Genomic DNA, 23,745 nt, shown 5'->3' with positions numbered 1-23,745 from the left:
TATAATAGGTAATAATTATCCTTAGGCCAAAATTTGTGTTTTTTGGCAATTTTAAAAAAAATTGTCAAAAGGTTTTTCTTGACATAATGGTTAAAACCTTCAAGTGTCAAAAGTTTGCCAACCCTGCTTAGTTATGATATTTTTTAAAAGTGCTTAAAAATACTTTTTGAGTGCTTGAAAAGTGCTTCAAATGTACTTTTTTTTTCTTGAAAAATTTAGCTGCGCACCTAGTTCTATCTCTCAGAATAATAAGTTTGTAATTATTATGTATTACTAATACACTACTTTAAAACTATGTTAAACAACTTTAATTCATGCCAACCTATAAATGTGAATTAATTTTTATAGCTAAAAATTCAATTGAAACTACAGATATAGAAACAACAGATGTAGTGAAGAAAAAAGATGACTCAACAAAGAAAAAGAAAGGAAAAATTTGTGTTGTATGTGGAAAAGTAAGTGTTAATTCATTTTAATACACATTGGTGCCTATAAAAGTCCTTTTATTGTAATAATTTTTTTTTCTTATTTTAATAGGATTTTCTTCAAAAGTTTTTTTTTTTGTGAAATATTGTTTTCATTAAAAGTTAATTTATTGTATCAAGTTTATTTTTTAGAACACTAAAAAGTGTAATAATTAAGTGTCATAGTAGTAATTACACATGGTGCGTAGCCTTTTTATAAAGTGCTTAAAGGTGCTTATTTTCGATTTTTGTTATTTAAAAGCCCTTAAAGGTGCTTTTTTCATTGTGTGTTTTTAAAAAGTGCTTAATTTTCCCTTTTCAGAGACGAGATTTTTTTTCGCTACCATGTCGATTTTCGCCACATATTATGTAAAAGCGTGCTTTTTCACATTGTTCTATTCAACGTTTTCAAAATTCATTTCGGCGTACCATCTACCCATAGCGTATGAAAACGCCAATCATTTTACATGTTTGATGAAATACTTGCGAGTCCAAATGTGCGTCTACTGACCTGGGTTCGGTGAGATTATTACCTTCTCATGTGCAACTCTGCATTTTGCAGAGTATTCTCAATTTCAGACTTCACTTTCCACCCTCTCATATCAAACCGAAAAATCTCTCGATCATTTTATAACGGGTAATATAATCAAGAAAAGAGTTCTTTGTCAGAAATTAGTTATTTTATCATGATCATCTGAAGTTTTTGAAAATTTTTTTGCATTTTGTTAATGTATATAGTGCTTAAAAATATTTTTGAGTGCTTAAAAAGTACTTAAAAGGTGCTTATTTTTTGTTGAAAGATTTGGCCTACGCACCCTGTTATAAAATCTTTAAATGTCAATTTATTTATTATATAAAAGAGAAATGTGAAAAAGATTAATTTTGCTAGATATCACAGTCATCTGATAGTTATGCTAAAGGAAGGAGATTTTGTGTTAATAATAATGGGTAGATACATTTTTTATTTACTTCATACATACTACCCTGAATAACTTTCGATCTAATGACTGGATCTCCAGGACTTAATCTTAATGGTTCGAGCAGGTGACCTCAAATATGCAAATTAATTAGCACCGACGATATTTTAATTTACAAAATCAGACTCAAAAAGTACTTTGTCCAAATAAACATACCGTTTTTAGATGGATTTAGATTTCTGACTTAAAATGTATAAATGTAGAGCCACAATCTGGGAAATATAGTCCTAATAGTTTGGTCCCCTAGATGCTAATTTTGCTTTGGAGCGATCTCCTGACCAAACTTCCCAGATTGAAGCTACCCCTATATTTTAAGTCCTCGTAAATAGGTGGAAACTTTTTCTTGTGTATTTTGCACTCTATTTGCACATGTATACATTTATTGATTAATTTTCTTATTTATTGATTTATAAAATATAAAGTCATTTTACTTATTTTTTTAGTTAAAAAGATTACTTCCTAGAAAAAATTTAGACCTACACAATTAAAAAAGGCTTATTTACAGTTTTATTCTATAAATGTGAGGCAGAATCGCAGCGACAGGGTGACATTGTCGTCGAATGTTACTCGGTTCTTGCAGAAAGACTTTTCTTTCGAAACGTTAAAAAAAAATTTCTTTTCTATAGAAATTTGCAAGCAATATTTGAATCATGCATTTAGCTAATTACTTTTCGGCAGGCATAATTTATGACGATAATCTCGTAAATCGATGTAATATTTTGATTGTATTGATTTATGCATGGATTTTAAATATCCTGAGACGTAAATCGATGTAATATCCCGATGTATTGATTTATGCATGGATTTTAAGTATCCCATTTCAAACAATATGGAAAATTCGAATTGTGCATTTGAGTTTTTTCTTTTTAAGCCAATAATTTTATCCAATTTTTGGCAGTGATTGCTAATGTTTTCTCCGTAATTTTTATATCCTATATTTTTTATACAATCTCAAAACAAAAAACACGCATTTGAGGAGTTCAATTCACATGATTGCGTCTCCGCTCTTTTTTTCAGCAATTACTAATAAGGATTTTATGATTTTTAATATTTTTTTTTATTGTGATGACAGAATGCATGGAAGAAAATAACACCTCCCAAAAAAATATGAGAATGTTAGAATAAAAAATTATATGTTGAATTAAAAAAATAATGTATTTTTTTTGTAAACACAGCACTTTTAAATCTGAAACAAACATTATTACTGAAAGTAGGTAACTTGCAGGAAGATATTAATGCTAGTGAGATAGCTTTAAAAAATTCTGCCACAGGTCATGTAAGCCTTTTATTATAAATTGGTGAATAATTCTTTTGATGACCTCTGTAGCAGTTTCTTCCCAATTTGACTAGATGATAAATTTATCAATATACAAGGCAATCTCATATCGCAACAAGGAATTTTGGCGCACCTGCTTGCAAGGGCATTGTGAAGGACAATTGTCGTTGAAGAATCAATTGTGTGGAACTGGTCATGAGTAGAAAATAAAAAGCATAAAGACAAAATTGATAAACATTTAAAAGGGTAGTGAAAGCGACCTTGAATTACAAAAGAGTGAACTACTTAGAGAATAAAGAGGAGAGTTCAAAAATAGATATCAAGGCTAAAAAAAAAAGAGCTGACACAAATTAAAGAAACTGAGGCAAATTAGATGGTTGAAGGTATGATTAAATGGAATTCACAAAACGTAAAATTAAAAAGGTTGAAGGTAGTCATTGTAACATCACAAATTCACTAGGGAATCTGTAAAACCTATGAGTATATACTGAAGTGTTAACATATATAGGATAATAAATGTATCAAACAATCAAAACAAATACATATCAAATATTTATAAACATAATAAAGGAAACAATGTTTACTCGAAATAAATCTGTTAACTTATTATATTTTGAATTATGCACCAATGTGATTGAAGTGAGTCACCTTATTGATATGGTTAGAGTACTACAGCCAGATGTATATCCTATTTGATAAGAATATGTCAAATTATGATCAGCGATATTTAGTTGGTATTTTGTACCGTATTAAATAAATGTCTTTACTCAAGCGGAGTTGGTTGAACAGCACTAAAAGGGTACAAATAGAATGTACCAATGTCTAATAATTTGTAGTTATAGGCTGATGATAATAATAACAAAAAGTTTGTATTATAAACAAACTAGCAAATGGGTATGTCGATAGCAGAAGAGAAGATGTCAAAAAGAGCACTGGCCCTGAAGATTTAGAACAAGAATGTATTTGATATGTTGAAAACGGCAGAGATGTAGCCACGTTTTTTATACAAAAATGATAAAGAAGAACAGTCTTTTAATTAAAACAAAGGAGCTGACATGAATTAAATGCTTGCTTCAGGTGTAACTAAATGGGGAAAAAATTTGTTGTAAATTCACAACTGTTTTACAAGGCGTAATTTAAAAAGATTAAAGATTTAATAAATTCACTGGGACAATATATATATATGCGTATGTATATATATATATATAATGGCATAGTGCATAGCGTTTTTAAAAAGTGCTTTAAGTATTTTCATTTTTAAAAGCTCTTTAACTGTGCTTTTCAACGGGTGTTTTTAAAAAGTGTTTCCTTTTCCCTTTTTGAAAATGAGATTTTTTCTTCTTTACCATGTCTGTTTTCACCACGTATTATGCAAAAGCATGCTTTTCACATTGCATCTTGGCGTACTGTTGGTTTGTAGCATACAAAAGTGCCAATGATTATCTTGTTATCAATAATTTTACAGATACTTTTGAGTCCGTGTGTGCATCTACTGAGCTGGTTTCGGTGAGATTATTGCACTTTCATGTGTAACTCTTCTTCATTTTTCAAGATATTCTCAATTTCAGGCTTCACTTTCCACCCTCAAGATCGAACCTAAAAATCTCTTGATCATTTTACAATGGCTAATGTAGTCAGGGTGTGTTGCATTTTTAAAAAGTGCTCAAAGGTGCTTATTTTTGATTTACGTTTTTTAAAAGCCCTTTAAGGTGCTTTTTTTATTCGCTGTTTGTAAAAAGTGCTTAATTTTCTATCTTTTAAAAAGAGATTTTTTCTTTGCCTTATCGATTGTTGTTCAAAATTACAAAAAATGCATTATTTTCACAATTTTCTTTGCGATATTTATCAGAAACTAGTTACATCATCATGATTATGTCAAGTTTTTGAAAATGTTATTGAATTTCATTGATTTTATGTTTATAAATTAAGTACACTTTAAACGATAGAAAAAATCATTTTTATTACTGCACAGATCCTAATGATTTTTTTTTTTTGGAAGGTGATTAAAAATATTTTTTGAATGCTTAAAAGGTGCTTATTTTTTATTGAAAAACTGGCTACGCACCCTAGTAGTCTAGAAAAGAGTTCTTTGTCAGAAACTAGTTATTTTATCGTGATCATCTAAACTGTTTTAAAATTATTTTGCATTTTGTTAATGTATATAGTGCTTAAAAATATTTTTTGAGTACTTTAAAGGTGTTTATTTTTTGTTGAAAGATTTGGCTATGCACCATGTTAGAGCTTTGATTGTTTTGTATAACAATATTGTGAATAAACTAAAAATAATGTGAATATTAATAGTTGGATAAAGAATTTATATTTTAAATAAGGGCTCCCCTTTACTAAATTCTTTATTTTGTTTATAAATTCTTTGTTTTGTTTACCGATGTAAAATGTATGAATACTATAAAATTAATGTAAATGCTACGCATCCTGAATGGTTATTTTGTGACAAATAATTCAGTTTTATTTCACTTGATAAAAATTGCCCTTTACAGTAAATGCACCCCCTTTTTTTAAAAGAAATGTGAACACCGAGAAACATCCGTATATTGATTACTATAAGAAATATTTTGCAGAATGATATTAGTGCTTAATGAGGCTTATTACAAAAAGTCATGCATGTAATTTTCTAAAATTATGACCCACACGCACCTTTAAATTTATTATACTCATCATGAATAACTTACAGTAGCAAATGATTAAGTATCTATTAAAGCTTTTTTAATGTTAAGTATATTATTTTTAATATCTAAACTCATTAGTTTTTTTTTTTTTAATGCAGGATGCATAGAGTTTTTAAGAAGTGCTTTAAGGTGCTTATTTTCGATTTTTGAAAGAAATAAGGGTGCTTAAGGTGCTTAATAATTAAGGTGCTTTTTTCAATTGGTGTTTTTAAAAAATGCTTAATTTCCCCCCTTTCAAAATGATATTTTTCTTTTACCATGTTGATTTTCGCTACGAATTATGCTAAAAGACACAGTTCACATTGTTCTATTCAACATTTTCATAATTAATTCAACCAGAATCTAGCGTATGTAAACTCCATTCATTTTACATGATTTAAAATTTCATGATTTTTAACAATTGTCAAAAACAATGCCAAAAGTTTTTTTGTTTGACATGACGATTAAAGCAAGATAAAACCGTCATTTGCCAAAAACTTTCCAACCCAGCCTAGTTATGTTATTTTTTTTAAAGTGTTTAAAAATATTTTTCGAGTGCTCAAAAGGTGCTTATTTTTTGTTGAATAATTTGGCTATGCGCCCTGTAAAAACAATGTTTTTTTTTTTCAAATCTGTTTTATGAAGTATAGTTCTGATATACTTTAAATTTTAGTCGCAAAAATGTTGATGCAATTATTTTCTTTCTTCAGAAAAGAAAGATAGAATTCCGAATCCATTTCCAAGGGAAGGTCCAACTGCTTTGTTCGGATCAGTGTTATAAGCAGTTCAAAGAAAATCAATCAGAGTCTAAAGCAGAGACAGTCGCCAAGCCAGCTGAACCTGTTCAAGACTCCTTTTGTCCTCAGTGTCAGAAGTTAATTTTTCCTAATCAAGGTTACTATCCTGTAGTTGGGGAAATCAAACCTCTTTGTTCCGAGGATTGTGTCAGGAAATATCAGGAGGTTAGTATTTGATTTGACTTTTTTTTTTCGTGTGTTACGTTGCGCTTCACTATAAGAATGCACTAAACATTGATGTTTCTTTTCTTGGATTTTAAAATTGTTACGTAGAAATTTGTGCACTCTCTAAATCAATTTAAAAATACCAGAGATAGATGATTGTGCTCCGGAAAAAATCCGGATTTACATATTTATTGCTAACTGCGATCCAGAAATATCCTGAAACCCAATGTCCAAAAGTTTCCAAGAAATCATCAATGACATTTATGTGTAAAAATTCTTGTATATTTTATTTAAAAATATTAGAACTAAAATTTATACTTGGCATCTCTTTCATTTGTAAATATTTTTTCTGGTAGAATAATAAATGTGATTAGAGACAAAAGTAAACATATAAATAATTATTCATTTAAATGATGTTGCATATAATTTATTTAGAATTTCATGTTTTGAAAATATCAATGATTTAAGTTTATAACGACATTAATTTTTTGAAATAAGTCATTAATGATTTTACTCAAGAAATTTTCATGATTTTTGAGCTGGGCTCACAATCACCCCTGTAGTTGTAAACTTCGCCGGAAGTGCGATAAGAAGAATAAGTAATCGGTGTTGGTGGAACTGAAAAATTGCTAACCGCTGATTAATTATCCTGTGGTTCAATTTCCATTAAATTCAACTTTAATTTGTTAAATTTTGTAACTCAAAGTTGTTAATTTCAAAAGTTATTAATTGATTAATTGGTGTATTTCTGTATAAAATGAACATGAAATTTTTATAAACATCTGTATATATGACAGATGTTTATAAAAATTTGCATAAAATGATCGTTACTACAATCACATTTAGAAAGATATTTATTTATGAGAGAATGCTTTTTCTTTTTTTTTTTTACTTCAACGACTTCTATCTATTTTGCTTTTCAACCGAATCACTAGTTTAGAACTTTTTATTTCAACAATTTTGTGGAGAATTAGTAGTTATCGACTGCGTCGACCATCATCTATGAAAAGGTACCCCAACATAAAATTGAGTTGACATATCTTATATATACTAGTGAATTAGAATTATATTTTTTTAGTGGTAGAAATACTACAGTACTCACCCACCAGAATTATATCTGTGATAGAAATCGATGAACGGATACCACTAGTTGATTCATTGCTGTTTTGTTTTGTTTTTTTCTGTGAGAAGCCGGGAGAGGTGTATTAAGATCACCTTACTGTTTGAGTGCTGATCGTGAGAGCTGTATTAAGTTCATGGTCGTGGTCGCTCTTGTGTTGCCTTTAACAGTTGGGTGTGACTGAATTAATGTAGGGGGAAGAAAGCCTGTCCTTCCATTAACATATTCTGGCTTTTGCCTAGAATGATTCTCTACGAGGAGAAGCATTCTAAAAGAAAGAATGGTGTGAACAAGGGGATACTGTAGCTCATGGAAGTGTTTATTTGGGAAGGAATATTTGAGGTAGAAGACCCACACTAACCTTCAAAATTCAGTTCTACTGATAATGCTTATAAGAATTAATGCTAAGAAAAGAAGTATCAGAAAAATTTTTTGAATCCATATTGAAAACTATTTCCTGAAATCTAGAAGAATAAAATACATTTTTATAATATTTCTGTAAATTTATAAAAAAGCATAATATGTTTTAAAATTCATGATTGTACTAAAAATTAGACAAATCTGTAAGAAACAGGATTTGGAAAATCCCAGAGGTTTTTCATCTAAAACCTGGGGTTAATTAAAGTTTTTTTTCCTGAGTACTAACTAAGAAAGTGTGATTTGCTTCTAACAAGAAAGTTAAATATTTGGTAACTATTTATAATTTGTTTTGTTGCAATGTAATTTTTTTTTTAAAGTTTTAGATTGTGAGGCTATTATTTTTATTTCTTAAGGATAAGCAGATAGTTACATAAAAATTTAAATCTACTCACCTAAAACGTTAACCTAAACTAAGATTTTTATAATCATTTTATTCAGCTAACATTGCAACTTAATATACTGTTTTTTAATTTTTGTTCAATTTTTGGTTGCTTTAAAATTCATGTTTTTTCCCAGAATGTTTAGTAACATTATGTAAAGTTAATTCCTAATATCAGGTTTGGCTGAAAATAATTTTGTTAAAGTTCATCATAAAAGTAAATGTAACACTGGTCTAGTAGCGAAATATAAAAACCTGTAATAATTTTTTCAATGTTTTTGTCAAATTTCTTTATTTAATAATTTTTTTAATATACATGAAAAAATTGCAAATTTTAATTTCTGCATTTAATTTTATGAATCATCAATTTCAATGAAATCATTAAAAATTACAGATTAGTTTCATACGTTAATTTCTACAATCTGAATGACGTTAAATTTGAACATTCTAAAAATGTTTTTAAAAAGCTCTCCCTGGGTTTTCACAAATTGCCTGGTACTTCTTTGACCGGCCCTGTTAATTAATACAATTATACAGTGCTTGCATTATAATAAAATTGTTTTTTTATTATTTTTTTTAGAAAGGTAAATAAGGGACACTGTCACTGGTGGCATATATATATTCGATGATAAACAATCATATTATTTTTAAAGTTCTTAATTTTTCAAAAAGAAAATGTCCTTAAAAGTTTTTCTTTGTTAAAAAGAGTGGGAACCGTGATTACGTTTTGTTCCCTTCATTTTTCACACATTAGTGATTGAATTAGGAAAAATGTTCCACTTCAACTAAATTGTTTCGAACTACAGTAGAGAACCATTTATCCGGTATCCAAATAACCGGGAAATCAGAAAAAATTTAGCTCAGTTTTCCCGCCATTTTAAACTAGAATGATTATGAAAAAAAGAGGAAATTAGACTCATCCTTGAAGTTGAGTAAAGGAAAATGTGAGGAAGGGGAGAATTTTTTCCCTCTTTTACACAGAGAAACATCATTTCTTCTGTGACTTTAAAGATCGAGAGGAGGCAGGGAAGGGACAAATGTTTTATTTTCTCCTTTAGGCCGCCAATCAAACTCAAAGGAGTGGCATGATAATTTCGTTTTCTCTTTGATTTACGAGGGGGTGGGGAAGATGCATTGCATATGCATATCAGTGAATAGAAGATGAAAGAGAAAAATATATTTATCTATTAGACATCGATTAATAAAAATAAAATATTTTTCTTTTGAATAAATTCTGATTCTTTGGAAGTGCTGTATCATTTGCAAGCTTTTCTTGATGTGGAATCACATCTGCTTTCTTTAAAAATTGTGTTTTTATAAAAAAAAATAAAAGGACAGGGCTGCCACAAGGAGACTTAAAGGCGACTTTTTGCTACTTTTTTTGACACTAGGCGACTTTAGCGACTTTTTTAACTAAAAAGAGGCTAATAAGCGACTTTTTTTGACAACTGATACTTTTTTGGAGACTTTTTCTTCTTGCGGTTGCTTTTTTTCCCCCAAAATAATTGGATAACTTTTTCCCCCCAATATTTCTAGCAATCTCGCCAATTGCAACACATGTTTTCCTGATCCCGCCATGCTTCACATTTTCTCTAGAATCCCCATCAGATTCCCATTCAAAATTCCCATCTAGATGGGAGGACTATGAAAAAATTCAAGTATAAAAAGATGTTTCACGCCTAAAATTTCTAAAGCATGTTTCGAACCGTTGGTTGACTCTTGGACCAGCAACTGAGAGATTTCTTGAACAGTGGTTGGCAGTAGTTGAATATTTTTCTGTTTATCTACCCGAGAAAGAAAAGAATTACTCAAACTGAAAAATACAAAAGAATAATGAAAGCAATAAGAATTGCGGACATAAAAGCTGAGTTAAATTTCATCGTAGAAAGTTCAAAATTATATGGTTCTTTTTTGGAAAATTTTCAGAAGTCTGAACCGTTAATACATGTATTGGATACTGAAATTAAAATTTTGTTAAAGAAGATTTCCGGTCGTATTTGTAAACCTAATGTAGAAATAAATGGAACTATTGCTATTGAGAATTTAAGAAAGGAAACTTCCTTCGATTGTGATGAATTGACAAGAAAAGAAATCAATAAGTTGCGTGAAAATGATAAATTAGATGTATATCAAAAGATTCAAAGGCATTATATGTGTTCTTATAATTATATATGGAATAATCTTTCTAAAAGAGACAGTTTGCTGACAGATTTACGTTGTTTGTCTATTGGGCGCATAGCTCTTGAAAAAAGTGTCTCTGCTATAGGCAAAATCGCAAGAAGCTTTGCATTTATTGATGTAAAGGAAGTTGATGCGAAAGATGAGTGGAGGATTTTACAAACAGAAAGTGACTTTAGTTCTCTCAGTTGTAATATAAGAATTGATCATTTTTGGCAGAATATCATATATAAAAAAACAGATTTGGGGCACTTAAAATATCCATCTTTAAGTAAACTTATTAAAGTTTGTTTATCATTATCTCATGGAAACAGTGAGGTAGAAAGAGGATTTTCAGTGTCCCGTAGAGTTTTATCTGAAGATAAATCTTCAATGTCAGAGCGAGTTCTGAATGACCAATTACTGATCAGAGATTCCATTAAACTTCATTCTAAGGTTTCAGAAATTCCAATAACTAAAGATCTTTTAAACTTAGCTTATGGTGCACGTAAATCATATCAACTTTATCTTGATGATCAGAAAAAGAAGAAAGAAGAAGAGCTGAGAGTAGAAAGAGAAAATGAAGAAAATCTTAAAGAAAAGAAAAAGCAGGAAGAAAATTTGTTAAATTTAAAAGGGTGTCAAAAAATTGGAAGAGAAAGCAAAGATAGTCAACCGAGAACGAAAGGAAATTGGAAAATCAGCTGATGAACTTTTTAAAGAGGCAAATAAGAGGTTGAAACTGGCAATTGATGATAAAAATATTGAGAGCATTCGGATAGCACAGGGTATGATAGAAGGTAGTCTCAAATTGAAAGAAAAAGAGAGAGAGTGTGAGCAAGAAGAAAATAGGCTAAATAGGGTTGTCAACAAGAGAAAATCTAATTTAATAGAATCTTTCTTCAATAAAAAGCCAAAAGCATAAATTGTAAATTATTTTTTAAAAATTGTATTTGTTTTTAATAAATAGTCTAGATTATTTGATTTTTGTTTATTCATATCTATCTTTTTCAGGCTTGTTACTTATTCATGCCTACCTATTATATTATTACCTAATGTAAATTTTTATTATACTACTTCTTTGCGACTTTTTTTTTTGCTTACAGGCTACTTTTTTTGCTACTTTTTTAAAAATTTTATGCTACTTAAGCAACTTTTTTGGGGTATTTTTCCTGTGGCAGCCCTGAAGGAGAATTGGTTATTAATTTAAACATATGATTATTTTATGAAGCAGATTGCAGTTTTGTTTTTCTGATTCTACTACGTTTGATTTTTTTTTCATGATGAATTTTGCACTTAATAAATAAATTCTTTTTATTCATAAATTTTATCATTAGTTTTTTTTTTTTTATTTATTCCGTTGATCTTATTGATCTTAATTATAATATGAATTGTATGTGGTATACTCGTATAAATTTTATATTTCTTAAATATATTACATTTATACCAACTCTTTTTCTTTCTTTTTTTTTTATACTCTTCGTTTTAACCGAGTTTTTCAGTTATCCGAGTTAGTCGTGGTTCACATTAACTGCGATAATCGGGACTCTACTGTATGTCAATTGAAATTATTAAAAATGTAAGTGATTTTGTCTCTATTATTCGTCCGACATGAATATTCTGTGTTAAGCAGTACAGGCTAAATACCAAATTTTTGTATGTTGCATCTCTAATTTAGTAGCAGCAATTGTTGAGCAGAATCTTGTATCGATTTCGAATTTAAAAACTTCTTGAAAAGGGTTTTAGTAATTTTTGCAACAACAGGACCCTGGTTGAAAGAATTTTGTATTCACAAATTATGAATAGTTTTTTCACTATTTTACAAAAACAGGACCTTTCACAAAATGTCAGGACAGACCCCTGGTTTATATCTAGATGAATTTTGTGTTCTTATATTATTTACTAAATATTCTGTTTTAAAGAGGGATTATCTAAAAGTTAAATAATATTATTTTAGATAAAATATATACTAGGTAAAAAAAAGTAATATATTAGATAAGTCAAAAATTAATACTTCATTAAAATTATTTCAATTGGTTAATTATTTATTGAGCCTAGTTGTTTACTTTTTTGGTAATTAATATCCAGTAATTAGCGAATAAAAATAAAATTTTCAGCTAAAAACTCTTTATTATATTTAACTTTTAATTTATGATTAGGTATGTAAAACTATTTGTATTAATAGTATTTATTGATAAATACCTTTGACATTAAATCAAGGATTGTTTTCTGTATTTTTACTTGACAGCATAAGGTTTTGAAAGTTAGTAAGCTGTATGTAATGAATGCAGCGTGTGATTTATATTACAATAGAATGAAGTCGTAAATTTTTTTCTAAAACATTTTTATGAAATAAAGTTGTCCTTTGCGTAAAAGATTGAATTTTAATTCCTTAAGAAATTTGTTTAATTTACTTTTCACTCTTGTAAAAATGATCAATCAAATAACCCCGGAATTACGTCGACATTCTCGCAGAACGGAAATATTGTGGTTTTCCTTCCTGCAGAATTTTTCGAAAAATGTTTTTTTCTTTTTCTGCAGAATTTATTTTTAAAGATGCGCATCAGATAGGAAAAAAAATATTTGGGATTTAAGAAAAGTCCGTCCTTCAGCTAGAACTCAAATTTAATAACATAAAATGAGACATTCAGAAATCGTTTAAAAGAGAGTTTCTTTTAAGAACACCCTGTTTTACGCACACTTATTTGAGTGTCTCTTTTTTTTAAAGAGTCCCATTCACTTGATTTTGTCTATTTTGGAAGGCATTTTACGGTTTTTAATTTATATACAAATTTCAATTTTTTATGAATTTTAATGATTTACAAGATTAGAAAGGGGAAATAATGAGTGCATTTTTCCACCTACAAAGTGTGAGATAATATTACATTTAAAAAAATATCAAGTTTTTATTCTATACTTTCTTCTGTCGTTTCTGTAACTTTAAATTAGTAATTGTTATAAGTATCTTAAAGATAAATATCAATGTTAGGGAAGTTTGTCCCAGAAAGCCTGAAAAAATTCTGTCTCGGGGGTAATTAACTATTATTTAGACTAGTTTGCAATTATAAACTGTTAATTTAATGCATGGTATTAATAAGAATTCCTTTCACTTTGTCTGCCTATTTCTTTCTTTCTTCCATCTATCGACCTAAATTGTGTTGTTTATTTTAGAATAATGGCCCACCTAGAAAATGCTCTCAATGTGAAAATAAGGTAGAAGACAAAAATGTTCACCTGACTTGGGAAACCATGATATTTTGTGGAGAGGATTGCCTCGGAAAATACCAGTCATTTCTTGGCAGTCACTGCACCTGCTGTCAGGCACCTGTACAGCAAGCATCACTGGGAAAATACTGTGTCTGTTTCGGATCGGATATTCGACAATTCTGCTCCGGCAGTTGCCTCGACGATTTCAAGAAAGGCCTTAAAGTAAGTGAAATCAATATTTATCAGGGATGAAAGAAAGAAATCCTCAAAAAAGCGGAAATCCGCTTTTTTTCTCCCAATTTTTAAAATTTCCGAAAATATTCCAAGAACTTACATTTTTGGGGATTTAATTGGAGAAACCCAAGCCACCCAAACGATAGTCAGCCTTTGAACGAACTTTTTCCCCTTTGCAGTAGCCTCCTGATGAAATGATTTTCAGAAGTGAATGAGTAGAGCTTCGGCAGGTACGCCGCTGCCTAGATAACCATGACTTACTCTATAGAGCGGAAAGAAGTTCTAAGCAGTTTCGTTTCGACCGCCGATATTTGATTTCGTCTGTTTAACTAATTTTCAGAATTTCAAATGTTAAGAGCTGAGCCGGAATCTGCTAAAATTGTGATTCTTATTCAGACGATTTTAATATCAATAATCTATTTTCGCATTTAACTGATTTAAAAGTTATATGTTGCGATTTGTTTTTACTCGATTTAAAAATCGTACTCACAATTCCCATTCACAGGGTTGCCATAGACTACTAAAATCAGGGTGGCCACCCACCTAGAGTTATCAGGAAATTTTTTTTTATACTGGAAAAAACCTGAAAAAATCAGGGAATTTCAAAGAAAAGCTGGAAATTTTTTCTTTGATAATTTTTTTAATTTCACTATTTTAAATTATTTACTAATTTTCTTAATTTAAAATATTTCATCCATTATACCCACTTTTTTTAAACGGAAATGTATCGCCAAACAGTTGAAATATCATCAACTCAGCGATACTTTGCTTGCATCAAAATTTGCTCCATTACAGCTCTGTTAAACTAGAATGCCACATAAAATTCTCCCATGGTTGCTAAATGAATGTAGAAACCTTTGACTGCTGTGGGACTGTGCAATTTAGGAAAGATTTTGGTGGAGGTGGAAAAAGGGATTAAGATATTAGCTTCTGTTTTTAAATTCTGTCCTTTGGCTGAATCCATTTATGGCTCAAGTTTGTTCCGATGCTTTGGTGGTACTTTTTTTTTCCTATTTTGACAAAATGTTTTTGTATTTTTAACTTTATAAAATTCTCCAAAAATTAGTTGGTTATAATTTAATAATAATAGATTTTATATTGCACTCTTTTTCTAAAAGCTTTTCTACTCCCATACAAAGAAATCTGTGAATTATTTTTTCTCAACAAACCAACCAATCACACATTTTTTTACAATTGCTCACAGCAATGTTTGTCGACAAATCGTTACAATTGTTTCATTAATGCTAATTTTTTTCTATTTCATTTTAACCTTTTATAACATATTTTAATTTTTAAAAAAGGTTTTTTTAAGAACCAACTATATATTAATATTTAATTTTACTCTTTTGTTGGTCAATATATAATTTTTGATTCAAAATTTTGTACCAAAACATTAGAAAATATATAAAAAATCTTGCAAAATTGTCAAAAAAAATTATTTTTTTCAAGATGATTCATTAAAAAAATAACATTTTGAATAAAATATTTTATAATTCCCTATTTTATAATATTGTACACATCCTACACTTTATAATAAAAAAGAAACAAAAACCTGGAAATTTTAAGGTTTTTATGTGGAAAACCTGGAAAAATCAGGGAAATTTGAAATCTGATTTGAGTGGCCACCCTGAAAATGCAACTATTTGCTACTATTTTTGGCTTTAGGCGACTATGGCGACCTTTTTTTTTTGCATGAAAAGGCTAAAAAAGCAACTATTTCCAGGAATAGGAGACTTTTTTACTCTTAGCGAAGCTCTTTCACAAAAATGAACGCTACTTTTCAGAACGTTAATAAAAGAAAGCAAACTTTTATACCTGTGATTCTCAACCACTGTGTGTGCCGCCAAATTCTTAAAATGTGCCGCCAAATAATGGAAATGATGCAATAAAAATTATAATGCTTTTTTTATTATGAGTAAAGTTTAAATGAGAAAAAAGTGTATATATATATACATACTTTTTATAATTTTTCCACGCTTTAACCGTGTGAACGTCTTTGTCGGTGATTGTCTTGTCTCAGACAATCTTAAAATAAGTTAGAATAAGAAGAAAGTGTTTAAATTGTCTTTGACAATTTTAAAAAATGTTGAAATTATAGGTAGGAAATTTAATGACTATTAAAATTATTAATTAACAAAGGAAAGCAAGCTAAATATTAACTTTCAAACGGAAATAAAAACTGATCATTAAAGTAAGCTATGCAATAAATAGCTATAAAAACAAATTAACAAAGGATAACTACCAAAAAATAAGCGAACAATTAATAATTATCAAAAATACTAGTTTACAGGAAATCACAAAAAAATAAGAATTGGTGTAAAAAAGCGAACAGATAATAACTATAGAAAACAAGCTAACAATTAATAACTAGCAAAAAAATAAATAACTGTTACTAACTAACAAAAAATTAGTCGGAAGAAATAATTAATTCCTTAATAAACATGCTTTTGTAGTACAAATTATTTTATTTCACATTCAAAATTATTATGACAAACTATTTAACACAGTGTTATAGGTAAGTAAAAAACTTTTAAACAAATTTCTTTCATTTTGTGCTGTCAATTTTGAAATCGTTAAAAGTTTGCCGCCACGTAAAAAAGGTTGAGAATCACTGTTTTATACAATCATTTATGTCCAAAAAGCCAAAACTTTCGATTTCCATTAGATTTAATAAAGTACTTGTTATATTTTCTCTCTGAGGGGCAGTTTTGTTATTTTAAATTGTTTTTTACTTCTATTAACATTCATTTTTTATTGTAATTCAACTTTTATTTAGGTACCTATTTTCTAATATGTATACCATTTATATTTGTACGAAACGTTTCTTTAATTGGAGCATAGCTAGGACTGGGCAATAAATTGATGTATTGCGAAATATCGATTTAATACATATATCGGTAGGCCGATGTAGTGACTTTCGTTTTAGGCGATGCATCAGCAATCTGATTTATGCCGCCGGAATAAGACTACAATCGCGGTTTAACGATTTAATATGCAAGGAGCCTTGGCTAAGCTAACGCTGTTACCGCACTGACGAAGACGATTTGATTTCGTCTAGCTGCAGAGAAGTAGATAGTGTTCTGCTAAAAAAGATTATGTTAGTTTCGTGATGTTGAATGACGTAAAGCAAATTGAATCAGAACTCCCGGTTTCGAGCGAGGATCAGCGTTGTAATATAGAACGCAATGCATAGCTTCTTTATGTCCATTTTTGTCTTCGCGATTTTGAGTTTTTTGAAGATTATTTTAATGGGACTTAAGTCATTTCGCGATCGTTGTGCATTTTATTTCATTGGAAATAATTGTCGGATTTCTTGAAAATTATTTTCAATGAGACTCTTGCTACTTAGCGATCGTTTCATTCTGCATTATTTTTATTACCATTTTATTTTTTGTTTGGGTTTAACGATTCTTGTCATTTATTTTTAGTAGATCTACTGTTACTTTGCGATTGCTGTACAATCGCTGTTATCTTAAATTTTCGTTCTGAACTCAATAGATCAATAACAAGAAAATATAAATAAAAAAGAAGATATTTCATTGATTTTTTTCAATTATTGTTTTTCATTTTAAGCTACAATTTAATAGGGGTATTTTGTATTTAACTTTGTTATAAAAAGTTAGTTTTTTTTAAAATTTATTAAATGTAGGTAAGTATAATAATTTGATTATTTTTAAACCAATAAATGTTCAGTCGTTTTTAATTATAAAAAAATTAAAGCAAAGCTTACCTTTATTGAATTTGCTTTTATTTTTGAGAAATGAAGACAAAGTTTTAAAAAAATTTGCCTATTAGTTAAAAAACAAATAAATTCTTTTAAAATTAAATAAGGAGTTGAGTAATGTTTTGACGCTTTTTAATAATTTAACATTAGTACTTAAAGTTTGTTGTTTTTTTTAAAAATTTTTTATTAAAATCCTTTCAATACTTGTTTGTTTTATAATTTGTTAGATAATCAGTATCATTTTTAAACAAATAAATCTTTAGTCGATTTTATTTTCAAGGAAGAAAATAATAATAAATAAGTAAAAATATTTTTGCATTTATTCTGTACATAATTTGACCATTAGTTAAAACTACTTTTTACTATTTTAAATAATAAAATTAAGGGTCTAATGAGGTTTCAAAAGCATGTTTTTTTTTAAACAAATAATTTAAAATAATGTTTCTTTTTTCTGAAGGGAACATTTCTTTGGTTTGTTTTCCACTTTCGTTTTTTTTTTTTTTTTTAAATTTTTAATGCATGTATGTAAAATATTTTGTTACGGTATTATTATTTTTAAACCAATATGTCTTAAATCATTTTTAATTTAAGAAAAAGGAAATAAAGCTTAGGATTGCTTTTTCTTTGACTTCTTTATTATTTTAATTGAAAAAATTAAGCAATGATATTGATGTCATAGTAGAATATGTTTAGAATTAATATTTTCTTTTGTAATAGATTTATTCATTTTTATTTATTTTTGATTGATTTATAGATTTCCCATAGGTAATTTTTGAACATATGCTAAATCGCGATACATCGCTATCTTGCAATCTCTAACTGACGATGTATCACGATTTAAAATTTCTGACATCACCCAGTCCTAATCATAGTATTTGACAATTAAGCTGTAATTTTATTTATTTGGCTACTATTTTTGACAAATTTTTGTTCCAGTTCAGGCAACTATTTTCATTGTTTTGGGCAACTATTTTCATGCTTGAGGCTACTAAAGGCAACTATTTTTGTTCATTTTTTACTGTGGCAACCCTGCATTCACTCAATTTAAAAATCGAATATCGCGATTTGCATTTAAGAGTTTTTAGAACCCAATATCGCAATTCATATTCCCACTAGTCCAATGTTGCTATTTGTGTTCACTCATTTTTAAAATCCAATATTGTGATTCGTTATGCAGTTGTAATATCAAACATCGTTTTTCGTATTTATTCCAGAGATGATTGTGCTCCGGAAAAAATCCGGATTTCCGGATCTTTCGCAAACAGTGTTACGGAAATCCAAGATCCAGAAATTTCAAGAAATCGTCACATTTATGTATAAAAATTCTTGTATATTTTTTCTGGTAGAATAATAAAAGTGATTAGAGATAAAAGTAAGCATATAAATAATTCATTTAAATTATGTTGCATATAATTTATTTAGAATTTCATGTATTGATAATATCAATGATTTAAATTTATAACGATATTAATTTTTTGAAATGCGTCATTAATGATTTTACTCAAGAAATTTTCAGGATTTTTGAGTTGGACTCACAATCGCCCCTATTATACGCTATTTGAAAACTACTCATTGCGATTCATATTCACGTGATCTAAAAATTATGCATCTTGATTCTTATTTAAGTGATTTAAAAATCCAGTATTGCAATTTGTTATTTTGTGTTTTTAAAATCCATTTTCCCTATTCATATTCACGTGATTCAGGCATGAAAGTTTTCAGCTTCTACTCTGAATTCAGCTTTTTTCAAAGCTTTTTAAACTCCATATATTTATTAATTTCATAATGTTTGATTGCGTTTATGTAGAATTCAGCTTTTTTTGCTAACTGGTACTTTCATCCCTGGTGATTTGAATAGCGATCTTTTAATTTTTGTTTTCTGTCCTTAATATTATGTTTACTAACTGATGCGTTAATTTTTAGAATTATTCCTTTAAATAATCAGATAACTCAGAATTTTTTTTTTTTTTTTTTTTTGTGTCATAATTTAAGTGGGAATCCATCAAAAATGTGTTGTTTGACAATGTAGTTACTGTCCTGTGCGTAGTAATCTATGGTCTATGACATGAACTTGTTCATGTGTTTTTTTTTTGTTTTTTTACATTTTTTTTAATACACTTATTTAATTTTTTCGAGTAATATATTGTTTAAAAAAAAAGAATAAATAAAAGCTCTTATATCCACCTTTTGTAGGTATGTACATTTTGTCAAACAGATTTATCTGCTGGAACTGAAGGATTTCTTGCTCCAGTTGGTGATAAGGGGCAGTTTAAAGACTTCTGCTCACAATCTTGTATGGAGCGTTATGAAACAATGAACAACCTATCCAAAACAGCTCCAGAGACTCAGGAATGTGCTCACTGTAAAAAACAAGGCACATTTAAAATCCAGGTACTTCTCTTTAAATGCTTTCTTTTTTAAAGCACTTATTACATAATTATTATGCAGGGGTGATTGTAATCCTGGGGTATCCCGGAATTTTGGGTTTTTCATATTATCCTTCCGGGTCCAAAAATTAAGAGCGCAGGGCATATAATCTTTCTGGGAAAATCATGGAATTCCGCGATTCTCAAGACCATCGGTTCTTGAACTTTCGCTAATCAAAAACTTATGATCCTACAAAATTTTCACGGAATTCCTCAGTCTAAAGTTCAAATTTTTAAAGTTTTGCTAATTCTTGCTAACGAGATGCTTTCATGCATGTCATTCTTCTGTCAGTGGGTATAAATCCACAGATTGATTCTTTCTGTGGATTTTCTCCATTTTGTACATTTGAAACTGTGTCGCAATCAGCTAAAATAGCTTTTAATTAATTAGTTAATAATATAGCTTTTAATTAAATTAGTTACTATAAAAATGTGATATTCATCATAGGTAGAAAATTTAATTATAGATTTTATTTAGAAATAATTATGTTAAATACAAAGCATACCTGGTATATAAATTAATATCTCAATCTTGATTTTTTGCACATAAAATTTTCAGGGTTTTTAATTTTGTGTTACAATCACCCCTGGTTATAAAACTTTTCTTGGAAAACAATAAACTGTAACAGCAATCCCTCGTCTTTTATTTTCCTGATCTGTTTTCCCCCTCTTTCATTCTCATGTTTTTTTTTCTTTTTTGTGTATATTTTTGGTATATGTCATGAAGCAGGGAAGGCAAGTTTCTTCCTCAGAGGCGAAAACCGTCTTGGAAAAAATAGGTTTTTTCTAAACCAACCAAAACTATTTGTAGTGTGTCTACCACTGCAAAAATATAATTCCAATTCACTAGTATGTAAGACACGTTGACTCGATTCTATGACGGGGTGCCTTTTCGTAGATGACGGTCGACGTGGTCGATTGCTACTCACTCCCCACTTGGGTGACCTGGACGGTATGCAAACATGCCTTATTTGACAGAAACTCCCACTTCAATGTGAACATGCCTATAGTGACAGTAACGCCCACTGCGATTTGAACAGGCTCACTTCGTAGGATGGTCCACTTTGAACAGTTGACTTGCTACTTGTGAATGGTCCTCCTCACGCTGTTGCTTCTCAATCTCGATTACACACATATATACACTCGACTTATAACGGCAGCACTGTAGCGACTGTGAACTTAATACAGCTCTCACATTCAGCACTAAATAATTTGGTAATCTTAATACAGCTCTCCCGGCTTTTCACGGAACAGCAATGAATCAACTAGTGGTATCCGTTCATCGAATTCTATCACACATATAATTCTGATGGGGGAGTACTGTAATGTAACTACCACTGCAAATATGTAATTCCAATTCACTAATATATGATAAATGTTAACTCGATTCTATGGTGGGGTACCTTTTCACAAATGAAGGTTGATATTGTCGAAAACAATAAATATCAAATGTTGAAACATATTTTTTTAACATTTTATAATTGCAATTTAGTTTACATAATATTAATTTAATAGCTATTTAATATTTTATTTCTAATTAAGTGAAGACTGAAAAGCAACAATTGAAAAAAAAATTAATTTATGAAATAAAAATAACTAGTTTTTCAATTTTTACATGAATGAGTCTAATAAAACCTTCTTTTATAAAAGGGGTGTGACATATACACAGATCATCCTTTTATTACAGTAAGATGACATACTACACAATAAAATTTTACAATTGTTAGATCTTGATATGAATTTCAATGTGTAACTTAAAAACAGAGTCACTGAATTCTAGTTGAAATTTATCATTCAAAAATACTTACCAAGAAAATGATAAAAATTTATTAATAATCAACATAAATGATATTATTTCAAGTAATTCAGATAATTCTTTATTGTTGTTGAAATATATACTATTCTATAAAGAAGAATATTTTATAACTATTACGGTTCTGAAATCGCATTTATTTATTGGAATGAAATAAACAATGTAGACTTAAATAACTTCACTTTAATTTATAAAAATTGAAGACAAAAAAATATATATTTTACCATAATACACACATCTGTAACAGTATGAGATCACAAAATCGGAAGTTATTGGTTGCAAGTTTGTTTAGAATAGAAAGGAAAAATATTTTCTTCAAATGTTGGGCCCGTTCTGTTTCAGAAGGAATTACCAATGTTCTGAGTGGTTTTTTCAAGCTCCTTTCCTTAGGGAAATTTTCCTTGTTATTTTCTGCTAACAAAGGTGTCCTTCTCTACCTATGATTCTGATAGAACTAAATATAAAAATATTTACCCTGCTAAAGGGCAAGCGTTGTGATCACGGATTAAAAATAATAAAGCACATTATGTAAGAGTTTTTTAAATGAGTTATTTTGCTTGTTGATTTATTGAAATGAATTTTTTTAGATGAAATTCCATTATTTACTTTCAATTTTCTTCAAAAAATTACAGAAATAAAAAAGATAAACATTTAAAAACTTCCTAAAAATCAGCAGAAATTAAAAGATATACATGTCTGAATGTTATAGGGGTACAGCTACTTCATTGTATGGAGAATATTTTTAATGTTTTTTCGACATTCTGATTAAGGAAGCTGTAAGGAACTCTAATTACAGAGAATTTTTGTATATTTATATATTTAACAATTTATAAAGCAAATGATATTCTATTTCTACTATTTCAACAATAATAGTGCAACATGCTGAAAAATAGTCTTTTCAAAGAATTTGGATGCAGTGAAGCATCATTAGAGTCCATTGATAATTCACTATAGTGAAACACAAAACCAGTTTTTAATTAGTATGGTATAGTTGGTTAAATTTTTTAACAAAGTACAGTTATATGGGTGGTTGACCGTGTAAAAGCACAGATGGTGGTTAAAAGACTTCCGGGTTGCTACTTCAGATTGATTTTCACCCCGGTGCGTAGCGTTTTTAAAAAATGCTTATTTTCGTTTTATAAAAGCCCTGAAAGATGCTTTTTTTATTGGATGTTTTTAAAATTTCGAAAAGGGAATGTCGATTTTTGCAATGTATTATGCAAAAGCGTGCTTTTCACATTTTTCTATTCCGACATTTTCACAATTCTTTCAGCCCCAATCTAATTCGGTTTGCCGTCGATCCATAGCGCATGAAATCACCATTCATTTTACATCTTTGTTTAAATATTTGAGAGTTCGCCTGTACGTCTACTGAGCTGGGTTGGTTGAGCTTATTGCACTCTTATGTGCCACTCAACTGCGTTTTGCAAGATATTTTCAATTTTTAGGCTTCATTTTTCACCCTCTGATATTGAATCAAAATATCTCTTGATCATTTTATAATGGCTAATATAATCTAGGAACTAGTCGGAAACTGGTTATTTTATCATGATCATTCATTAAATCTTTCATTATAATTTTCAAAGATTCTTCGAAAATTATTTTGCATCTTGTTAATGTATATAGTTCTTAAAAATATTTTTTGAGTGCTAAAAAAATACTTAAAAGTTACTTATTTTTTGTTGAAAAATCTGGCTGTTGTAGCATTTACAATATAGCACATTCTTTCGATTTAAGTTTCAATGACGCAAACAACATGTGAATTTGTGACTCTGCAAGCATGCTATGCCCTGTAGGATGTGACCCAAAGAATAACTAACATTGATATTTCACACAAATATAGCCAAATGAGAGATAACACTCAAAACATTAATTTTCTTCAATTGGTTTTTGGCTCACAAACAAAATTTTTAAATTTCA

At 29.0% G+C, this 23,745-nt stretch overlaps 1 protein-coding gene across 3 annotated transcripts in view; it reads left to right on the top strand.

Moving 5' to 3' along the window:
- Window positions 1–23,745, top strand: part of LOC107452835 (uncharacterized) — a 58,377-nt gene that overhangs the window by 9,130 nt on the left and 25,502 nt on the right. For all 3 annotated transcript variants that reach the window (XM_016069457.4, XM_016069447.4, XM_016069466.4), the window contains exons 4-7: window positions 349–455; window positions 6,094–6,345; window positions 13,593–13,850; window positions 19,780–19,977. In XM_016069457.4, coding sequence (XP_015924943.3) covers window positions 349–455; window positions 6,094–6,345; window positions 13,593–13,850; window positions 19,780–19,977 — 815 coding nt within the window. The remainder of the gene's footprint in view (window positions 1–348; window positions 456–6,093; window positions 6,346–13,592; window positions 13,851–19,779; window positions 19,978–23,745) is intronic.

Source organism: Parasteatoda tepidariorum, chromosome 1, assembly GCF_982258835.1.
Source record: "Parasteatoda tepidariorum strain Cologne lab strain chromosome 1, Ptep-v5.0, whole genome shotgun sequence".
Lineage (NCBI taxonomy): Eukaryota > Metazoa > Arthropoda > Arachnida > Araneae > Theridiidae > Parasteatoda > Parasteatoda tepidariorum.
Note: the sequence above shows the minus strand (reverse complement) of the source record. Positions and strands in the feature narration are given on the sequence as shown.